Source organism: Hyperolius riggenbachi, chromosome 3 (genome assembly GCF_040937935.1).
Source record: "Hyperolius riggenbachi isolate aHypRig1 chromosome 3, aHypRig1.pri, whole genome shotgun sequence".
In the NCBI taxonomy this organism is placed as follows: domain Eukaryota; kingdom Metazoa; phylum Chordata; class Amphibia; order Anura; family Hyperoliidae; genus Hyperolius; species Hyperolius riggenbachi.
Window position 1 is genome coordinate 468,814,406 of NC_090648.1, and position 23,201 is coordinate 468,837,606.

Sequence of the window (23,201 nt, forward strand, 5' to 3'; positions counted from 1 at the left end):
ACACATAGATATGTTTTGTTTTAAACCATTCCATTGTTGCCCTGGATTTATGTTTAGTGTAATTGTCTTGCTGGAAGGTGAACCTCCACCCCAGTCTCAAGTCTTTTGCAGACTCCGAAAGGTTTTCTTCCAAGATTGCCCTGTATTTGGCTCCATACATCTTCCCATCAACTCTGACCAGCTTCCCTGTCCCTGCTGAAGAGATGCACCCCCCGAACATGATGCTGCCACCACCATATTTGACAGTGGGGATGGTGTGTTCAGAGAGATGTGCAGTGTTAATTTTCCGTCACACATAGCGTTTTGCATTTTGGCCAAAACGTTCCATTTTGGTCTCATCTGACCAGAGCACCTTCTTCAACATGTTTGCTTTGTCCCCCACATGGCTCACATGGCTTGTGGCAAACTGCAAACGGGACTTCTTATGCTTTTCTGTTAACAATGGCTTTCTTCTTGCCATTCTTCCATAAAGGCCAACTTTTTGCAGTGCACGACTAATAGTTGTCCTATGGACAGATTCCCCCACCTGAGCTGTAGATATCTGTAGCTCGTCCTGAGTCACCATGGGCCTCTTGACTGCATTTCTGATCAGCGCTCGCCTTGTTGGGCCTGTAAATTTAGGTGGACGGCCTTGTCTTGGTAGGTTTACAGTTGTGCCATACTCCCTTCCGTTTCTGAATGATCGCTTAACAGTGCTCCGTGGGATGTTCAAGGCTTTGGAAACCTTTTTGTAGCCTAAACCTGCTTTAAATTTCTCAATAACTTTATCCCTGACCTGTCTGGTGTGTTTTGTGGACTTCATGGTGTTGTTGCTCCCAATATTCTCTTAGACAATATCTGAGGCCATCACAGAGCAGCTGTATTTGTAATGACATTAGATTACACACAGGTGCACTCTATTTAGTCATTAGCACTCATCAGGCAATGTCTATGGGCAACTGACTGCACTCAGACCAAAAGGGGCCGAATAATTACGCACACCTCACTTTTCAGTTGTTTATTTGTAAAAATTGTTTGGAATCATGTATGATTTTCGTTCCACTTCTCACATGTACACCACTTTGTATTAATCGTTCATGTGAAATTCCAATAAAATTGATGCATGTTTGTGGCAGTAATGTGACAAAATGTGGAAAATTTCAAGGGGGCCGAATACTTTTGCAAGCCACTGTAAAACGGTAGCTTACCTCAAAGAGTCCAAGAGCGGGTTTAGCTCCTCTGTAGCTTGCTGGCGCTCAACCTCGCTCCTTATAATCATTGCCAGACTGCGGGGGGTGATCAGTGTGGGCGCGCGTTCGTTCCCCTGCTGGAGATTAGGCATTTCCGGCGGATGTGACGTGTGCGCCTCACTCGCGCCTGCCCCCATTACTATGGCAACCCTCCGTCGCGATTACTCCCTGCGCTCCAGAGCCCGGAAGCACTAACTGGAGCGCAGAGGGACGGTGGCCCTGTGCAAGGGACGGTGGCTCGGCATGAGGATGGCACCTTTTGCCATGCCTCTGTGTAACGCCAACGGGGAGATGGGGCCAACCTTGGGTATCGGTTTAGAGTTGATGGGACAGCAGGAGTATTCTAGACGTATCCGTGTTTGCCCTTCAGACATCTGCACCCCCACGGTCGTGTCCAGTCGGGAGAGGGGGAAGATGGAGGGGTCGGGGAAGAAGAAAGGATGAATTGGACTTTGGGGTCTATATACTGTAAAAAAATGATAAAAAAGAGCAACTGTGAGCAAACTCCTCTGACAGGGGATGATGCAGAGGACCATTTGTTTTTAATAAGGTTTTTCTAGCACTTCATTGAGACCATTGGGCGCTAGAGTTTTTAAAGTTTGGATCCAGAATATTTCCCTATTCTTAAGTTGGTTGATTGCGTTATCTCCCATTGGATTGATCGATTCCAGGGCTTTAAATAGTACTAGTGTTGGGTCACTGTTGTGGGTGTATAGGAAATGTCTGAACAGTACGTGTGTGAACAGTCCCTTGATTATATTTCGCTTGTGTTGGCCGATCCTTTCGTGAAGCATTTGGGTCGTGCGTCCCACATATTGTTTTCCACAAGGACAGGAGACCACATAGATTATAATTCTGGACTCGCAGCTGATGTGTCGCGTTATGGGATATTTGATTTTATTGGTGTGGGATATGATATGGTCGGTTTCCACCAGAAACACACAAGCCAGGCAGCGTTTCTTTTGACACCTGTGGGTTGTATAGATTGGTTTGATGAGGAATTGCTTTTCAACTTACGGGGGGCTAAGGAATTCTTGAGATTTGGCGCCCTCCTGAAGGTGACCATGGGTTTCTCCAGAATACTGCCTTTCAGATATGGGTCCTGTCTCAGGATATCCCATCTGTTGTTTAGAATGCCCCTAATGTTCTTATGCTGGATACTGTATTTTGTTATGAATCTTACTGTGTTCTGGTGTTTTTAAATGGGTATTTTGTTTGTTTTTTGGGATCTGGCTTTGGACCTCGCATCATCTATTAGGGTTTTGGGGTATTCCCATTCTTGGAATTTGTTAGTATTTTGGCTTGCTCATCGTAATCTTTTATTTCTGCGCAGTTTCTAAAGATGTGCTTAAACTGATTATACGGTGTATTGACTGTCCACGGCTTATGGTGAAAACTTTTGAAGTGTATGTACCCGTTGGCGTCTACTGATTTGAAAAATGTTTTGGATGTTATTTGTTCTTCCTCGTGAGACAATAGATCCAGAAACTCAATTGATGTTTTGTCATGTTTAGATGTGAATGATAAACCCGCTGTGTTACCATTCAAAATGTTTTATGAAAAGGGGGCTGGCGTCTATATATCTTTGATACATGACTATATTTTCTTTGTATGGATTATTTTGGTAAATGTAAGTTGATTCTAACAGGCCCATTGCCAGGTTGGCGTAGCTGGGGGCAAAGTTGCTGCCCATCGCCGTCCCCCCACCTGCTGATAGAAGTTGTCCATGAATGAAAAATAGTTATGTGTAAGTATAAATTTTACACATTCCATCAGGAATTCAGTTTGTAAATAATGGGCGACTGCTTCTGTTCCAAAACTATGTGCCGTTATATTACAGGACAACCAAATGAAGGATCCCAGTTATTATCCTTAAGTATGCTGATTAAGTGTTGTGAATCTCTTGTATAAGAGTCAAGTTTGTGGACATATTTTAGAAGGTGTTGATCTACGTATTTTGAGAGTTGGCTTGTTACTGAGTCAATACCAGAGATTATTGGGCATCCCGGGTGTGTGTGTGTGTGTGTGTGTGGGGGGGGGTGAGGTTCACCAGGCTTTAGTGTATCTTTGGTAAGTGGTAAAAAAATGGGGTGCTGGGGTTCTCTGTAATGATGAAGTTTTTTTTCGTGTTTAGTGAGGGATCCCTCTAGATAACCATTGTTAACGAGTTGTTTGAGCTCCTTCTTGTATTCATTTGTCGGGTCCTGCATGATCACTTGATAATGCATTGGGTCCCGCAGTAGGCGTAATGCCTCTTTCACATAATCGTCTCTATCCTGTAAAACAATACCGCCCCCCTTATCTGCTGATGAGCAGATCGCTGGGAGTTGTTCCTTAGTTGTCTGAGGGCTACTTTTTCTGTTTGGCTTAAGTTGGAGGGATAGGAAATGTAATCATGGCTCAGATTTTGTAAGTCCTCTAGCACTAGGGCATAGAATGTTTCAATGAAGTGCCCTTTTGTTGCTGCGGGGTAAAACTGTGAACAACCCTTCAGGGACGTGGTTATACATTTTTCAAGTTTTAGTTCTTGATCATTAACGGTGACCGTGGGTATTGTGTCTATTTGGATGATTATTCGCCTAGTTTGGTTTTCAAGTTTTTTGAGTGCAAAATGCCTTTTTAGCGTAAGTTTACGCACAAAGGCATTTAGGTCAGTGAAGAGCTCAGACAATTGGGAGGTGTTGGTTGGGCAAAATGATAAACCCTTATTCAATAGATTGACTTCTTGTTGACTCAGTGTGTGATTGGACAAATTGAAAATGGATTTGGGTTGGGGGGTGGGTGTTAGATTTTGTTTCTTTTTTCGTTGTCCCTTCCCTGTTGCCCCTGCCCTCTTGAGCCTCGCTTTCTCCGTTTGGGAGGGGGCGTTTGAGGACACTGCGGGGTTGGAGTATCACCCGCGATGGTTTCGGACTGGGTAGTTGGTTGTGTAAGAAATCTGATAGTGTACTCGTGAGCGTGAGTGGCAACTCTAAAAAAAATAATCAGATTGTTCACTGGTGTTATCTCCTTTTTGGGTATTAGACTGTGTGGGTTGTGTTCTATCAGTTGCCGGGTTGCTGTCGGGACTTGAGTTAGTTCTACCCCCCTCTATGGGTTGGACTGAATTTGTTTCTGAATTGGAGTTTATGGGGGAATCTGGATTGTCATAAATGCTTAATTGAGACAAATTATCCCCCACTAATTAACTCAGATTACCTCCACCGGAGTTAATAATCTCGATCTCTATATGAGGTGGTGGGTTGGCCGTGTGTCTAAACAGTGTGGGTGGTGAGCCTCTCAAGAAGTTACATTTGGGCAAGTCAACTTTTGGTAGATTTTTGAATCTTTCTTTGCCTCTGTCACAATTTTTAATAGTCTTCTTGGATTTATTTGGTTTATTTTGTGGTGTGGACATTGTTACTGGTTTCGGTTCATTCATTGTTATCTTGAGGTTAAATGAAAAAAGGTTCTTCCCTGGGGGCTGTTGTTTGGAAAAGGAAAATTTGTATTCATCCTGAATCTTAGGGTTTTTTTTCAGTTGGGTTGTGCTGTGTTTTGGGGGGTTGCGTTATGTGGAATAACTTCCACTACAGCATTTATTGGTGTGGATGGTTCATTGGATTGTGCTCCTGATGTGCCTTTCTGCATTTGTGTTTCACTGGACGTAATCTGGTTACGAGGTGGTGGTGGGAAATTAGGGTATCTAAAGGGCGGTGGTGGTATATTTAAATTCATTAATGCTGGTATGCTGGGATTGGGTATCGGTGATGTTGGGACCGGTATTTGGATTGGTGGGGGATTCCTGTCAGCCTGTTCCTGTTTTGTAGAGCCAACTGCCTTCTGAATAAAGATGATGAATGAATTGTGAATTTATTCTGAAGGTACCGTAAATATGGGTCTCCTGAATAATTAAGTACAACCTGCTATGTGTCATCAAAGTGTTCCTTTAACCACTGCAGCAATTTTCACATTTCAGTGCTGCTCCCAAGTATTCGCCAATATCGTTATCACTACTTGTCCCACCTGTATTGTTTTGTTTTTTTTCTGGGACAAATTAGGCTTTTTGCAATCAATATTTTTTTTTTAAAGCAATTACTTTATTTTCTATGCATTTTGAAGGGAAAATAATGAATAAAACACACTATTTACATCCATTATAGTTTTAAAACGAACAATGCTTCCGTAGATAAAACCCATACTTTGTATTTGCCTATTTATCCTGGTTATTATAACATTTTATGTTTACTGTATATTGCAATGTATGGAGATATGTAATTTGGAAATAAAGGGTGTTTTTGTTTCTGTTTTTTGTTTTCTCGGTGTACTCGATAATTGGAAGCCCTTATTTGCAAAAATAACAGTAATAACAGTAATATACCCTTATGAGATACATGTTTATGGTAACAAATCATGTATTCTCTTTTAAATGTCATCACTATAGTTCTTTTTTTACAAGTGTTTTATTGTGGTGCTGATTATAGGAAAATAACAATGTGTTGCTTTTGATTTAGTTTGTCACTAAAAAGACATAGGCCTCAACCCTAAAATCTATTCTACAGCTTATCGCAGTTAAAATGATAGCACATACTGTCTCTTTTGATAGCTAGCCGGACATTTAGCAGGCCATTAAGTCCGAAGTGTGCATGTGGCTTTATACAGACCATTTTTTTTTTCACAAAAAATATTTTAGAGCCATTCTTTGTTTGCATAGCCCCAGAACATCAGAAAAAGTGAATAAATGTCACCATTATGGAAAGATAGCAACCAGGGCTATTCAAAAGTGGGTGTTTTGTAAGTAACATAGCAACATGGTTAGTTTAGTTGAAAAAAAAGACTTCCGTCCGACAAGTTCAACCAGAAAAGCTACCGACTCGTGTAGTTTTGCTGAAACTTTCCCAAGTTTGATCAAAATTTTGAAATTATATATTTTTTAAACCATGTATTGAGTTTGTCCCTACTTATTTTTTATGTGACACGGGTGCAAGTTTTAAGACGCATCAAAAATTATTCTACAACTAATTTCAATTAAAATGAGGTCACATATACATCATGTTATAACAAACTGGATGCACAGCATCCAGCAATGTTTTTTTTGCAGGCATTTTTTTTACACTCCTTTTTACAGCGCCATTGTTTGTTTACATAGACCCACAAGGGTCAGAACATCAGAAAAAGGAAAAATAATTGTCACCATTATGGAAAGCTAACAACCAAGGCTATTTAAAAGTGGGGGGTTTGTCATGTACAGACTTGTGTAGTTTTACTGAAACTTGCGTTTAATCATAATCAGATTTTTGAAATGATGGACTGAGTTTGTCCTTACCTGTTTTGTATGTGACATGGGTCCAAGCTATAAGACTCATCAAATATTATTCTAAAAAAAATAATAAAAATGATTAAAACGAGGTCACATATACCTCATTTGATAAACTGGGTGTACAGTAATCCACTAATTTCAACTTGCGCCTATGGCTTTTTTGCACAGCACTATTTTTTGTTTGCATAGCCATTTCACCGCTTGGACCCTCTGAACGTATTCAACAAGAGCTTGTCGAATATGTTCTTGTGACCATGTTCCAATTTGTTTTCGAGCGCAGCCATACTGAGTAGGACACAACTAGGGAATGTGCTTGCCCAGTGGCACAAAGCTGCTTATGCACAGCTTTGTGCTACTGCGCAGGTACTGGCTACACCTGCGCAGTGTTACCATACTCCTACACGGCTGGGAGCATGGCAGTGAAGAAGAGGGTCCTGGCAAGCATTGGTGGGATGTAGGATCGGGGAAGGCTCTCAATCATCAATAGACTTCCCTCTACTGAGCTACCCCCCCCCCCACACACACACACACACTTGCTTTAAGGCTGGAATCGCACTTAATGCTTTTCAATGGTGACGTCCACGTTTGTTCCAAAGTTTGCAAATGTTCTGCCACTAATTCCACTATGTAATTAGGGCCCCAGCACGTTTACCATAGACTGCCAGCAAGAGCCGAAAGTCTATGGTGGGTGAAGCACTTATTAAACAGTGTACTACATGCCCAAAATCACCCATGGAAAGTGACGACGATTTGTGTGTTACTATATGATTTTCCATGGTGCATGTGTGTTACTGGCTATAACAGTCATTCACAAAAAAACTGGCACAGATAAGCTCGGGGAACATGCTTGTTTGTACCAATCAGTGCTGCTTTAGGGTTCGCTGGGAGCACGTACATAAAGAGTACCGCCCTCCCCAGTAAAGGTAGCCACTGCCTATACAGGTAGCCAGAATCCCCCCAGTACAGGTAGCCATGGAGCACCCCTTACTGTACAGATAGCCAGAGAGGCCCCCAAGCCAGTATAGGAAGCTAGATTGTGCTCCCCTGGACAGTATAGGTAACTAGAGAGTGTGCCCCAGTGCAGGTAGCCAGAAAGTACCCCTCCCCCCATACAGGAAGCCAGAAAGGGCGCCCCCCATCCCCATGCAGAGTGCACAGCGGAGGGGTGACCAACTCACCTCTCCAGGATCCAGCAAACCTATATAACCCGTCTCTATGGTACAAGCGCCGGCTGTCACCATGAGACACTTGGAACCATAGAGGTGGAGTGTGTAGGAGGAGAGGATGAAGACAGGTAGAGTGTAGCCGGATCCTGGAGAGGCGAGTTAGTCACCCCTCTGCTGCGCCCTCTGCAGTTGGCCAGGCCCGCTGGTGTCTACAAGTGGCTTGGGCTTACTGCTTTTGGTACTTTTAATTAACCCTGCCACACTTAGGGCCACATTTCCACTGCACAGCTGAATCGCAAATCGCTAGTGATTTCTAAATCGATGGGTCGCTACTTGATCATAGAAATTATGAGAAATATTTTCCACTATAGTGATTTGATTTGCAAATCACAATCGCCTTCTGGTGCAATTTTAAGAGGGATAATACAATGCAAAGGAAAAATCGCAATTGCATAACAAAATTAATGAGAAATTGCAATCGCTGGCATTTGTGATTGCTAGTGTAAGAGGGCCCTAAGGATTACCACTGAGGAGGTTAAACAAAAAAATTACAGCAGATCAGATTTTTTTTTTTGCAAAGCCAATCCAGGTTTGTGGAGTCAATAGTGATGCTTGGAGAGGTCTTAATCATTCAGGCCTTAAATCTCCTCCCTGATGGCTAACCGTAACCTGCCATCTTACTGCTTACCTCTTCCTGATGTCAGACCTATGCCTCTTTCCTTCCCAATGCCTAACGTTAAACTTCTAGCCCTAATAGATTAATCTAACTTCCCTCTACCTTGTTTCCTAACCCCACCTAATACCATTATTGGCTTATTTTGTCTTCAGGACCTATTGCCCAATCCATCCCCCTGAACAAAGCAGGCAACTGTTGAATATTGCACTCAAGCCATGCACTGCAGAATGACCACATTGGACAGCTGCTTAGCCTTGTGGTAAATCCAGTGGTGAGACCTCTACACAGCAATGACCAGGAGCTTCCCCTCTATCTCTCGAGTTTTCCAGTGGTGTGATTGCTGGAACTACCACATTCCCAGCTCTGCACACCTGTTACCAAGGACTTTAACCACTTAAGTGACCGGGCATTTTTTGACAAATTGGGCCACTGTAGCTTTAAGGCTTCGCTGCAGGGCCAAACAACTCAGCACACAAGTGATTTCCACCCCTCCTCTTCTCCCCACCAACAGAGCTTTCTGTTGGTGGGGTCAGATCGCCCCAGGAATGTTTATTTTTAATAAATATTTATTTTATTCAATTTCTTTATTTTTTTTTTATTTTAACCTCCCTCCCAGCGGCAGCCTATGACAGCAATTGCTCCGGTGACCCCCACTACAGCGCTGCCTTAGATCGCAGCGCTGTACTAACTAGACGGCAAAACCGTCTTAACAGTCTCTGAGCGGCGATCACTGCTGGGAGACTGAAGGTGGAGAGGAGGTGCGTGCGCTCGCCTGGAAAGCACATTCGCATCCGGTCACGCCAATCGGCTTGCAGCAGTCGGCAAGAGGTTAATGTGCCCATACATCTAGGCATGTATGGGCAGATCGACCAAGAGACGGCTCTCTCTCTCTCTGAGCTAATCTAATCTGCCCATACACTGGAGGCCAATGTTAATGTGCCCCTTGGTGCCCGTGCATGAAGATCTCTCCCCTGTTCCGTTGCCGCAAGTCCAGCTGCTCCTTCTTCCTCATTCACACCCCACATGACTGCTGCGCATAGCTCGAGGCACAGGTGTGACGTACCAGGAGTGCCAGTGCTGTGCTTGGCAGCCACGTGGACTCCAAATATGCAGTAGAAAGAGCCACTGGACTTGCGGCGTTTGGATAAGTTAGAGATTATAATGCAGTAGCACCAGGGGGAACAATAACGTTTGGGGGGGGGGGGAGAGGGACAGTGGCCCTGGTGCTCCACCACTCATCCCGATATAGCACACCGATACTGCAGCACAACCGATTGACCATGGTGGCCTGAGATTTTCCAGCTTGTTTTATCGATACATTGGACCGATTTGATAATAATGGTTGAATCCAATGGTCAATCGGTATGCAAAATCGCTAGATATCTGGCCACATTGATCCTGCTGGAATATTTATTGTAAATTATGGAGACGACAACACAAGAGGGGGAAATGCCAAGGTGGGAAAGAACAGAACCAGGAACTATCAGGGCTGTGGAGTCAGAGTCGAGGAGAGTCTGAGAAATTTTGGGTACCTGGAGTCAGTTTTCATAAATTGAGGAGTTGGAGTTGTATGATTTTTCTACCAAATCCACAGCCCTGGTAAGTATTAGACTAAGGAGTCGGAGCAATTTTTGGAGTTGGATGGTTTTTGTACCGACTTCACATCCCTGGGAACTATGCATAGGCATCCTCAAGAAAAGTAAGGAACAAGTGAGTGGCCAGATGACCAGATCTACCACCAATGGGCATCAGCAGTGGCTGTGATACTCCTAAACTGGCTATTGCTAGCGATGTTTACTATAGTAAACCTCTGGATATAGTGAACTCAGTCCTCATGTCCCAGCAAATGTGTCTGTATAAATAAACAATGCATGACCAATCCTGATATAGTAAACAACTTTTCCTGGTCCCTTGGCGCTTACTGTACAGGGATTATACTGTATTGCCATTACAAGTGTTTTTCTTCTGCTCTGTTTAACCTCCCTGGTGGTAATCCCGAGTGTAGCTCGGGCTCGATGCTGGGAGCTCAATGTAGAGTATAGCATACAGCGGGCGCTTTTACTCACCTCCTGGGGGATCAAGACGTCAGTAGTCGTTCTCCTTCCTGTCCTCCGAGGCTCTCAATCACTCTGGTGAGATTGCCGTCAGTGATCTCATTACAGAGTTACAACGCCACCCGGAGGACGGAGGTAAAATTGCAGGGCTGGAGCTCAGGAAGGTGAGTGAGAGCAGGGGCTGCTGCTGGCTTACTAGCACCATAATTATTTCACGATTTTAGGGTCTGAAATGTTTTAAAAAGACCCTAAAATTCAGAAATAATCATACCGCCAGGGAGGTTAATGAGGATTTAACCATTTGTCATAAAAATTGAAGTTCCTAAACAAGGCTATGGAGTCTGTACAAAAATAATGCAACGTTTATGATACCACCGCCTCCTTGACTCTGACTCCTCCAATTTACATATAGCAAACATCTATCAGACCCTAGGCAGTCTAACAGGGGTACGAGTAAGGGCTAGTGAACACCAAAAATCCCTAGCATAATAAGTAAGCATTTTTGAAGAGATTTTAAAAAGCGATTCTAGGCATGTGATTTTCTATTTATGCCTATCGCTTTTTGGAGTGTTTTTTTTTTGTAGCAATTTTATACTTCTTATATACCTTGACCTATGTGAAGCACCTAAATAGATTTTCTGCACACTTCGCATTCAATTCAGATGCAAATCATATGCAAATCTGCTACTACTTATCATGCAAACAGGAAATTCTGATTTGCATCTGAATTGAATGCGAAGTGTGCAGAAAATCTATTTAGGTGCTTCACACTGAGCTGGTGGTCATTTCAGATGCAGCCTTAGTGGTATGCGCTAGCGTTTTCCTCGCTGTTCAACCAAATGTAAGTTACACATTTCTTTTGCTTAGCTGCTCCCAAGGTTTTAAATTTAGGTTAGGTCACTTGCCCGGAGGTTTGCCTCACCGTGGTGCAAGTATCTAGTATAATATACTTTACATGCAAACCATATTGGAAGCTAAAGTTCCTCCTAGTTTAATAAATGTTAGCACTTGTCTTGGATGCAGGGCATGCATTTATCAGTCTGGCAGAGGCGGTGTATGCCTGTGCGATTAACAATTCAATTGCAACATGTGTTTAGGGATGCGCAGCCTTTCCCCCTACCTTTCCTTAACCTTGAATATTACATACTTACCTCGCCGTCACTTCCACTAAGAAGCTCACCATTTTCTTCTTACAATTCCTTCTAGTTCTGACAAGATTTTGTCAGAACTGAAATATATCAGTTGCTGTAATTTATAACTGAAAGGACAACTGATTAGCTAGGTAATATCCATGTTTCCCTTTGGCTCACGTGGGCAATATTACAGTTTAACAGTGTGCTGACCCAGAAGCTGTTATGGGGTAATGGCCATTTTCAAAACAGAGAACAGAGAATTCCATTGATCACAGTGGACAAACAGGATACAGGAGAGCAGAAAGATATTGAGGAGTAGACTACAGAGGAGGTAAGTAGGATGTGTGTATGTTTATTTTGACTTTCAATTTTCAGTTCAGGTTTGCTTTCATTTGTATTTACCGCCCACAATGTAATACTATATCAAATTGATTTCATGAGGAAAGTGAGCTTGAAAATTGTGTAGAATTTGTACAGGAGCTGACAATAGTTACATGTGTTAAGTTAACACTCAAGTACACTTGTTTAAAAAAATTACAGCTCATATAAAATGACTACTCTATTAAAATAATATACAGTATGAATGTCCGTTTGAATAATAGCTCAGCTGGATGTCACAGTAGCGACTAGGGAAGGTCAATGAGATGCAAATACTTCTGAATTGATGCAAGATTATGCAAATTGTATGGAAATGTTTCTTCAGTGTTCTCCCCAGGCCCTTTTAGCTGGGTGCTCCACCCGGCTAGTTTTGGTGAGCACCCGGCTGTCATCGGCTCACCTCCTCCTATGCTGTAAGCAGAATTGAGCATAGAAGCGCCAGCCCTGCATTCTTTCATCTCGCCCCTCCCGGTTGCTTTTTCATGCCACCCAGCTGGAAAAAAATTCTGGGGAGAACACTGTTTCTTGATTGGTTCATTTCATTTTTGTGTACAGTAGAATCCCTTTATATTAAACTCCAAGGGACCAGGAACAGTACCAGTAGTTTACCATATCAAAAGATTATTACATCAGAATTGGTCATACATTGTATAATTATACAGACGCGTTTGTTGGGACCTGAGGAGTGAGTTTACTATATCCAGTGGTTTACTATATCAGAGTTTACTATAATGAAATTCTACAGTACTAGGTACTGCTATTAATGTATAGACAAATTATTTATGATAACTACTCTCTGAGAAATAGAACATTTTATCATATTTTTTCTTTTAGTTCAATTTTATAGGCGTTGGTGCATTTTTTTACGACCTCGACACCAGGACCCAAAAATTGCTCTGACCACAACCTGCTTCTAACTATGTACAGTTCTTACAATGTTTTTGCTTTGCTGAGACTCCTCAGGTGTGGCACACAGAGGAAGTATAGGAGCAACTTTTTAATTCATGTTAAAGCAGGTATTTTTACCCCCCTTTTACTGAAAAATAATTATGCAATCTTGTTACACTAATATTTACCCTAATGACTTCGGTGAAGTGTGATTTAATTTTAAATAAATTATCTCGAAGAATATTAGTTAATGAGAAATTAAAGCAGCAGAAAAAAAGGGGGTACTTCAACGTAGTGATCAATTTACAGTATTTTCATGGAAGTGCTTTTTAAAGTCGGCTCCATACAACAAATTAGTGGCTACGGAATAATTACAGGGGGGGGGGGGGGTCTTCATAGTCTGATCACTTGAGGGGTGGGGAAGGGGGAGGAAAGGGTGGGGAGGAGGGGGGGCGGACTGTGGCCACAAACTACATTTCTATGCAGTGCATTGTCTACAAATGGACTCTAGGAAGACACAGGAAGCCAAGCATCATGTTTCAGGTGGTGGAGAGTAAAACTCAGAGACAGGAAGGTTTAGGAACACATCTGCAGTTTTATTGGTGCCTTGCAGGGCAGTAATACTGAAAAAGAGGGGAATGCAGAAACAGGATGTCTGAAACGCACATTTTTTTTAAGAGTACAATAAATCCTCTTTTTTTTTTCCATTATTGTGGCATGACTGAAAAACAGAACAAAAAAAAAATGAAAATATACAACTTATATTACACTATATGTTATGAACAAAATATAAATCTATTACTCTATGTTATATTTACATAATTATTTTTTTTATTAAATTTCAAGTGAGATGGTCGGTTGCACATACTTTGCTTCTTTAAGCTCCAGGCATTTGATTGTCTTATCTTTCTCTTCTACACCCAAAAGAATTTCTTTCTTATTTTTTTTTTAAATGTTCAGCCAAACGCTGGGTAAACTTATGCAGCCAGCAACCACGCAAATATAGAAAAAAAATACAACATTAAAACTTTTTTTTTTCCTAAGGACATAAATAAAAAAATTGTATATGTATATATATTCCAATGCATTCACCAAGTAAGTCTGCACATAAAAAAAACATAAATAAAAACTTAAAATGAAATCTTATCTGGATATTCAGATATAAATGAAGTGACATTTCTTTCTTTCACGGTAAAACTATGGCGTGTTGGGGTTCTTTCCCTTGGTACTACAGCCTGCTGATCATATTTGTACCGTTTTGCTTTTTAATGGTCACCTCTTCCCAGAGTTACAAATATATATATAAAAAAAAAAAAATAGGTGATCTGGCAATTTATATCCATAAAAATCTTACAGGAGGCAAGCAGAAAATTCATAAAGCACAATTAAATAGGAATCTTAACAATCGAAAATCGAGACATGAAGAGTATAATAACCAAGGTGACCAAAACAGCATACCCCTATTTGAGGAAAACAGGGTGGGTGTAAAAAAAAAAAAAAAAAAGTCACATAGCATACGTATAAGATGATACTGATTTTTTTTTTTTTACTTATAAATTATAAAACATGGTCAAAACTTTAGAAACTGGTTAATATGTTTTGTGGCATGATCACAAATTGTCAGAAACAGATGAAAAACTCACAGGAATATTTCAGAGGCCGAGTGAACATATTTTAAATGTTTCTTTTTCTATGATTAGTATAAATTCTTCAAGACAAATGTATTAAATAATATTTCTGCGAGTTTTTACTAAACATTTAATTAGGACTTTTGTACGGTTGGCCTGAAAGCTCCATTTTACATTTGTGAAATCTCAGTAAGCAACAGTTGGAGTTAATGAACTAAGAGAATGATTAAATAAAATGATAAATAATTTACTAAAAGGGCTGCCACCAAGACTTCAGCATAAAGAAACAAGAAAAACTACAAATTTATTACAATGGATTCAATCTGAGTGGCAGGCAATTACCAGTATGCTATTTTTTTTTTTTAACATTATGGAATAGGTGAGCTTAAATTTAGAGCGAAGGCTGTTGGTTGTGTAAGAACCTGGTTCATAAAATAGTATGAAATGATCCTGTGCTGACTGATTGCCAATGCTAGGGGCAATGTTGACTTTTTAAGAAAATAGTGGAAAATCAATGCTTGGGGTTCACCTCTTTTTATGTGCCAGTCTCTCTGGCAAAGTTTCTTAAAAAAAAAACAAAAAAAACACACTACTGGCAAGAAGCAATACCATGGAGCCAAGGAAAATAGGGATCACTGAGGATAGCCAAAAAGTGTGGCCCTGAACAGTAAAATAACTGTTGGCGTGTTATGCTTGGCCTTCACAGGGGCCGCCTTGGTGGCATCTACCTGGAGCTTAAACAAAGTATTCCTTGTAGCCAAAGTCACATATTCGAACAGAGCGCATTTAACATGACAGCAATTAAAGTGTCCAGCAAATGTGAGACAAAGTCATGACTTAAAGGTTTTTTTTTTACAAAAGGAGGGGGTAATTTTTTCACATTGTAAATGAATAACAGCATAAAGAAACACCTCCAACTGTTTTTCTGTCGAAACACAGTGCTTAAAATATTTCTGACAAACTCTGAAATGAAATACAAAAAGGTAGACATGAGAAGATTTCTTAGAAAAATTCTGCTTGCCTTAAAAATTAAAACATTTCTGAACAAATTTTTTTTATTTTTTTTTTTTAAGGAGAAGGGAAGTTAAGGAAGATATAAATGATATAGTTTAGTTTTCTTTTTGTTTCTAGACAGTTTTGTCTTCCTCTGCACTGCCAAACTAGAACAATGAAATATGTAAAAAAAAAATGAATAAAATAAATTACAGAGTTTACTAATCTGGAAAAAGCTAACCAGCAAAATTATAACAATTACCGTTCATTAATAATAGGCAGTTCTCAGAACAATAGTCCTGAAAATGCAGGAAATATAAAAAAAACTGACATGCAACAATACTGTTGTTGTTTTTTTAGTAAGGGCCCAAGAGCTTAGTGTTAAAAAATATCATCTTCGCCTAGAATGAGAAGTAAATATATATAAATGGTGATATCGGTGACAGTATCTCGCATCCAGCTTGTACAGAGGAAGATTGTCTATACATGTTTCTGCTTAAACATAATCACATTTATGTGATCAGCAGGCAAGGAAAATTCAAAAATAACAAAGCCAGCCTATAATTTTTTTTTAGATGATTGTTCTAAATATTTAATCTAACTTCTGTGGTTATGATTATTTTCCTACAGGGACGGAGTCAAGGTGCAGCACAAACATTAATTGCAAAAGTTTGCTCAACAAACTTTCAAAGGACAGTACAGCATGACTGATCTCCAGAGAGGAGAAAATGTAAGTTGCAATTTATGCATCTCTCTGCTATTGTCTCGTATAGAAAAAAATGGCTGTAATCCCAGTAAAATATGAAAATTCTTGAGTAACTTGATACAATACAAGGAACCCTTAAAGAAAAAAAAAAAAAAAAAAAGACCGCTGGCCTACATATACATACAAGTATACAATGGGCCTATTTATTGTCTAATTGAATTTCCATTTAAAAGCTTGGCAAGATTTGAGTTCCCAAAACCTTTCCATGATGTACAGCAGAGTAAAATGTTGCTGAACCAAGCACCAGGTCCAAAAGTAATACAAGAAAAAAAAATAGGGGAAGGGACATTTCTGGCCAAATCATATCGAGTTCAATCATTTTAAGAACTAATATAGTTCTATAAAGAAAAAAAAAAAAACATTTAAAAAATTGCTTTTTATTTTTTATTCTCAATATTTAATTTTCTTTTCCGCCTGTTTCCATCTAAATAGCTGAAGTGCAAATATTTCTTTATTAAAGGCTTGTTATAGTCTGGTGACAGATAGGATTCGGGATTTCATCCCGTGTTTTAAACATGGTACGAACCATTACACGCTCACACACACGCGAATACATAAAATAATCACTCTATTTTTTATGTCTTTTGCCATCACCTGAGTAATGCGACTACCGTTTAAAGTAAAATAAGAAAAACATTTTTTTTTCTTTACCTGCTGCTGGTCATTTGTCAGTAAGAGATTGTCTAAGAAGTAACACTGTCCTAACTTAAGACAGACCATAAACAAATGTAAAAATTTATGAGCTAATTCAGCACATCATTACAAATTTGGCACTTGCAAAGAGATATGCAACAGTTGAGAAATAAAGTCCGTGGTACAAATGGGACAGATTTGAGGGGTCCACGCGCAACACACACACACACGACAGTCCCTTGGATTCGCCCAAAATGCCAAGGAAGGAGGAGGAGGAGCCAGACAGGAGAATCTATTTTTCAGGTGCGTTACCAAAAAAAAAAAAAAATCTTATTCCTCTTTAAAATTTAGCACAAAACGACAAAACACATTCACAAGCCACTTGTTGGCACTGTGTACCTGAGTGAGAATTTCTAGAACATTGTAGAACAAACAGCCAAGTTTTTTGTTTTTTTTCTTTTTATATACGAAAAAAATAAAGTTGAAGGGTAAGACGTCAGTGCTGAGCAGCTAAATTTACTGGCATTAGTTTACCCATAGCTTATCCCATTCTTTTGGTGGAAATTCCATTGTAATCTGTGTATTTCATTTCTTTCCAACCCACGCATTTCGGGTCGAGAGTTTATTTTGTCAGTTGATGTCCCAGCTAGTTTTATTTTTGTTTTTTTGTTTTTACTTTTTTAAGAACAGTTAAAGTAACAGTCAGTGTATCCGAAAAACTCATGCTCTGCCAATGATGAGGGGGAGTCAGGCTGCGCCTTATGAAGTCCGCCAATGTTCATGCCACACTCCCTGCATCAGTTGGCTTGTCCCGCACTGTGATTTTCACTGTCACTGCCATAATCCACATCTGGATCGTCCTCTTCGTCGTACTCCTCATACATTTCACCGTTCATGTCATCGTTCTGGACCTCCTCCTTGATGTGGGGCTCCTCCCCTTTTATGCCAAAAGTGCTTTGGATAACCTGCATGCCGGGCTCCGGACTGCTTGAGACGCTTGAGTGCTCTGAAGGCAGGTGGGGCGACGGCATTCCTGCCATGGACATGGCTCCTGGGTACATCACGCCTGCTGTAGCGATGGGAATTTGTGCTTGTTGTTGCCTGAAATAAAATAAGGTGTAAAAATGTTGGAAATTTTTACGTTTTCTTTTTTTTCAACAAAGTTTTGACAGATGCTTGAGGGTTAATATAATATGTGTGTGTGTGTGTGTGTGTATATTTATTTTACAATATTCATGTATACATTTTTAGGCAGTGTTTATTTATCACAAGTGGTGACATCTGCAGACCTGTCAGGTGATCTTTGTAGAATGTTTGCTTACTGAGAGTCAAGCTAGCTTTGGTTTCTTACTTTTGTATGTCCCCTCTGGGGAGTTTCCCCCCATTAAGTGTACCTCCCTCAGAAGACTGAATATATATATATATATATATTTTTTTTTGGAAGAGCAGCAGTAAAGATTTAATGGGGGCTTCCTCTATTCTACAAGAAAGGGTGTTATTTTTTTGTGTTCTCTGTTGGGAGAGATTTACCCACTTCCTGTATGAACAGGAAGAAACAAAATGCTTCTACAAGAGAACATGGACAGCAAAAAAAAAAAACCCCGTAAAACAAGCTACCTCAAACAAACCGCGCTAGCTGGAAATCTTAGTTTAGAATCCAGAATAGATAGTTTGGCTCCAAAATTACATGCTAAGTAGAATGTGTATTAGGCCTCCTATATATTCTAGTGATGGCTAGCAAAAACACACACACTAAATGGACAAAATGGATTAATCAGAATGGCAGGAAAAATCTCGGTCGCCATCGCTGGATTGGCGTTCAATATTCAATGTCCCCCAAGTGTTCAGTGTGTACCCCGCACTTAGTGATTAGAGTCTCAAATCTATGCCGACACAACCCGGGGTCTCCTCCAGCGTCCCCTGTCACCATGCACGTTTGTACCACGTGACACTGGTGGTGCATGTGTGACGTCACAGCATGTGCCGAGTCACAGAATCTTGGTAATGCTGAAAACTGGAGGAGGCCAGAAGTTGTACAGGAGGAAATGTGAGACTTCAAAAGCACTGGACAACACTCTTTAGTGTATGGTCATCAAATCTGACCAGAGGGGGATCTAATGATCTGGCCCTGCATGACCAGCTTAAAAGTAGACCTGAGATGGTGTTACTAAAAGATTCGATACTTACCCAGGGCTTCCTCCAGCCCCATGCGTCCCTTGCCATCCTCACCGATGCGTCCCTTGCCATCCTCACAAGTGCCTTCGTTCGAGCACAATCAGCCCCGTTAATCCGGCTCAGTCAGCTCTTCTGCGCATGCCCAGCCCCTCCGCGCATGCACAGATAAGCTGACTGGCGCGACTGAGCCAGATAACTGGGAGTAACTGTAGCTGAACGGAGGCACTCGGGAAGACGGCAAGGGACACATAGGTGCTCATGGGGCTGGAGGCTTTCTCCAGCCCCCATGAGCACCAATGCGTCCCTTGCCGTCTTGTAGAATCCATAAAAACAGGCACCATGAGAAGTCCCAGTTCCTGATACTAACACCTAATGGACACGGCACCAGCAGGTATAAATATGCACTACAACACTTACCCTACGTTGAAATACTGTCTCATCTCCTGTCGCCGGTTCCGCATTATCGCCTTGTACTCGCCGATTCGCAGCTTCTTTCCATCGACTAAGCAGGTGCGCTTTGGTCGTGGCTTGTACTTGTAGTCCGGGTACTTCTCCAGGTGCTGTTTGCTGAGGCGAGCCTGTTCCTCGTAGTAAGGCTGCTTCTCCAGATTGGTCATGGCTTTCCAGCGAGACCCTAAGGGCAAACGCACAGTAACATTAATGCTGCACACAAGAGTAACACACACAGATCTGTAGGTCCTCCAAGTCACTCGTAATGTTGTTTTGTACTTAGCCAGTATTCCAGTTATGTGGTTGGTGATGAAGAAAGTTTAAAGAGGAACTTTAGCCCAGTATTGATCTTCATACCAATCAGTAGCTAATATCCCTCTTGAATAGATCATGGGGGAGGGGGGGGGGGTTGGTTGGGTTCTGTATGGATGATATTGTGGAGAAACCCCTCCCACAGTGTGATGTCAGGACCTTGGTCCTGACGGTTTGCTCTCTGCGAACCTTTGTGGGAAACAAACAATGTATTCATAATATTCCAATACTCTTGGAGTATTATGAATTAATTGTTTGTTTAAACCAACTCTTTTTGGTGTCTACTTGGAGGAGGTAAGTCCATACTGCCTCCTCTTTTTTTAAACAGATTTTACTTGTTTTTATACTACTGTGGCGCCTCTGTTAAATACTTCAGTTTACAGTCTAGTCCAGGCATGGGCAAACTTGGCCCTCCAGCTGTTACAGAACTACAAGTCCCACAATGCATTTGCCTTTATGAGTCATGACTGTGGCTGTCAGACTCCTGCAATGCATTGTGGGACTTGTAGTTCCTTAACAGCTGGAGGGCCAAGTTTGCCCATGCCTGGTCTAGTCCAACCTTGTTGGAGGGGTGTTACCCCATCTTTCCGATCTACAGAGAGCGACTTCTAAACATGAGTGGGGTCAGGTCTAATCTCCCCACCTGCCTACACAGTGGTTGCCTTGGCCGTAACCCTGGTTTGCGAGTGTATTTATTGATATTCCTCTTATCTTGGTATTACGACTTGCTACACTATATTGGGCTCTCTGTGTCCCTATTTTCCGATTATTTTTATCTGATCCGATTATAATAATCGGATGGTCGATCGCTCACCAAGTCGCCTGATGTATGGCCACCTTAAAGTGAACCAGAGACGAAGCACCCTCATGTATTTTACCATATATATCAGTGGGAAAATTAGAGAAAACTCCTACCATGCTCTCTGTTTCATTCTTCACTGCTCAGCCTGCTTGTTAACATCCCTGATAAAATCCCAAACTGAGCATTCAGTCTGGCTTTACTATAATGACTCAGCTATGATGATTCCTGAGCAGAGCCAGAAGGAGGCAGGCTTGGGCTTGAAAAGACATCAGAGAAGACAGACTCAGCTATAATGATTCCTGAGCAAAGCCAGACCGAATGCTCAGTTGGGGATTTTATCAGGGCAGATAAGAAGCAGGCTGAACAGTGAAGAATGAAACAGAGAGCAGGGTAGGTGTTTTCTCTAATGTTCCCACTGATATATATGGTAAAATACATGAGGGTGCTTCGTCTCTGGTTCACTTTAAGTGTCAGCAATTTATTAGCAATGTGCATGGACAGTGTCTCTAAACTCTTCTCGGAATGTCATTTTACAGATTGGGGTACCTCTGGAAATATGGCAAAACAAATACTCTTTAAGAGTAAGGTCCTCTGATCACATAGAAACATTGCACAGGAACCTGCAGACTATAAGCAGCTGCGGTTTCCTGATGTAAAATGATTTGCTGGCTGTGGAGAAGCTGACTGGGACTGGAGTGCTGTTGCTGTTGTTCCTGTGAGGCGTTGCACGGTAATTGTTCAGTGAGATAGAGTTCTGTGGAGAACAGCGTAGGCATAACTCTGACACAGATACTGAGCAGCTACAGTAATGTCTGTATTGGCTGCAATCAAATCATCCCGCTGCCAATCCAGACAGATCTCTTCTGCAGGCAGAGAGCTGTCAGAGAAACCAGATCTGACATCGTGTAAGTCAGACTTCAAACATACGCCCTGTCAGGTCCGGGCGCCAAATCCTGTCATGATTCTGACAAGATAAAAATAAAAAAATACAAGTAGTAATAAGAGGGCAATTCTTCCAAATCCTAGTCCTGTGCATAGGAGGAAAAATAGGACGCACATATAGTTTCCAACCCTAAACAAGTGACATGTACCTTATTAAAGGGAATTTGAAGTGAGAGGGATATGGAGGCTGATATTTTTATTTATTTTATTAATAAAAAATTGCCCGGCTGTCCTGCTAATCCTCTGCCTCTACATTTTCTCTATACAACACTGTAGATTAGAACATCAGTGCTATGTAAATGTATAATAATAATAATGTGGAAAGCACAATAGAGTGTAAGCTCCTCTGGTACAAAGAGTGATATAGATTGATCAGTGATCTCTGTACAGCACTGTGGAATATATCAGAGCCATATATATATATATGGATACTAATAACTATGTGTGACTGTGGTGAGGACATTAGAGTGTAAGCTCCTCTGATGCACAGACCAATGTGGTGTTTGACTGTTGTGAGGACATTAGAGTGTAAGCTCCTCTAGTGCACAGACCAATGTGAATGGTGTTTGACTGTTGTGAGGACAGAGTGTAAGCTCCTCTGGTGGAGAGATTGATGTGAATGGATCACTGATCTCTGCACAGCGCTGTGGAATATGTCAGAGCCAAATGTAGGTATAGTAATAACAGCGTGTGACTGTGGTGAGGACATTAGTGTAGAGTGTAAGCTCTTCTGTGGCACTGAATGATGTGAATGGTGTGAGACAGTTGTCAGGACAGTACAATGTAGGCTTCTCTGTCCACTGTGAATGACTACATTTTTGCTACACAGTACAACACTGAAGAATGTCAAGGCTATATAAATGAAGAATAATAATGTGTGTTTTTGGAGAGCACATTAGAGTGCAAGTTCCTCTGGTGCAAAGCCTGATACAAATGGATCAGTGATCTCTATACAGCACTGTGGAATATGTCGGAGCCATACATACTGTATGTATACTAATCACAGAGTGTGACTGTGGTGAGGACATTCGAGTGTAAGCTCCTATGGTGCACAAAGTAATGTGAATGGATCAGTGATATCTATACAACACTGTGGCATATGTCACAGATATATTTGTATGCTAATAAAAGAGTGGGATTTCTGTGCAGACATTAGAATGTAAGCTCCTCAGGCGCTCAGACTGATGTAAATGGATGATCAGTGATCTCTGAACAGAACTGTGGAATAGGTCATAGGTAGATAAATGTATAATAGTGTGTGACTGTGGTTGGGACATTAGAGTGTAATCCTCTGTTGCAGAGACATGAATGGATCGGTGATCTCTGTACAGCACCGTGGAATAGGTCACAGACATATCTGTATACTAGAACAGAGTGTGATTGCTGTGGGGACAGAGTGTAAGCTCCTCTGGTGCAGAGACATGAATGGATCGGTGATCTCTGTACAGCACCGTGGAATAGGTCACAGACTGTATACTATAACAGAGTGTGATTGCTGTGGGGACATTAGAGTGTAAGCTCCTCTGGCGCACAGACTGATGTGAATGGATCAGCGATCTCTACTACACTCGCTTTCCCCTCTGTGCACTTGCTGTGTCTCCTCTCCCTGGCTCTGGTTACGGAGAGCGGAGAAGTCGTGTTTCCGGGGCAGAGAAGTCTGTCATATATTATTTTAAC

General features: G+C 41.3%; 1 protein-coding gene across 6 annotated transcripts in view; it reads right to left on the reverse strand.

Moving 5' to 3' along the window:
* Nucleotides 1-13,398: 13,398 nt before the first annotated feature.
* Nucleotides 13,399-23,201, reverse strand: part of SOX5 (SRY-box transcription factor 5) — a 369,889-nt gene continuing 360,086 nt past the window's right edge. For all 6 annotated transcript variants that reach the window (XM_068277989.1, XM_068277987.1, XM_068277990.1 and 3 more), the window contains 2 exons: nucleotides 19,436-19,652; nucleotides 13,399-17,944 (listed from right to left, as the gene is read on the reverse strand). In XM_068277989.1, the coding sequence (XP_068134090.1) occupies nucleotides 17,641-17,944; nucleotides 19,436-19,652 (521 nt within the window). In that variant the 3' untranslated portion in view covers nucleotides 13,399-17,640. The remainder of the gene's footprint in view (nucleotides 17,945-19,435; nucleotides 19,653-23,201) is intronic.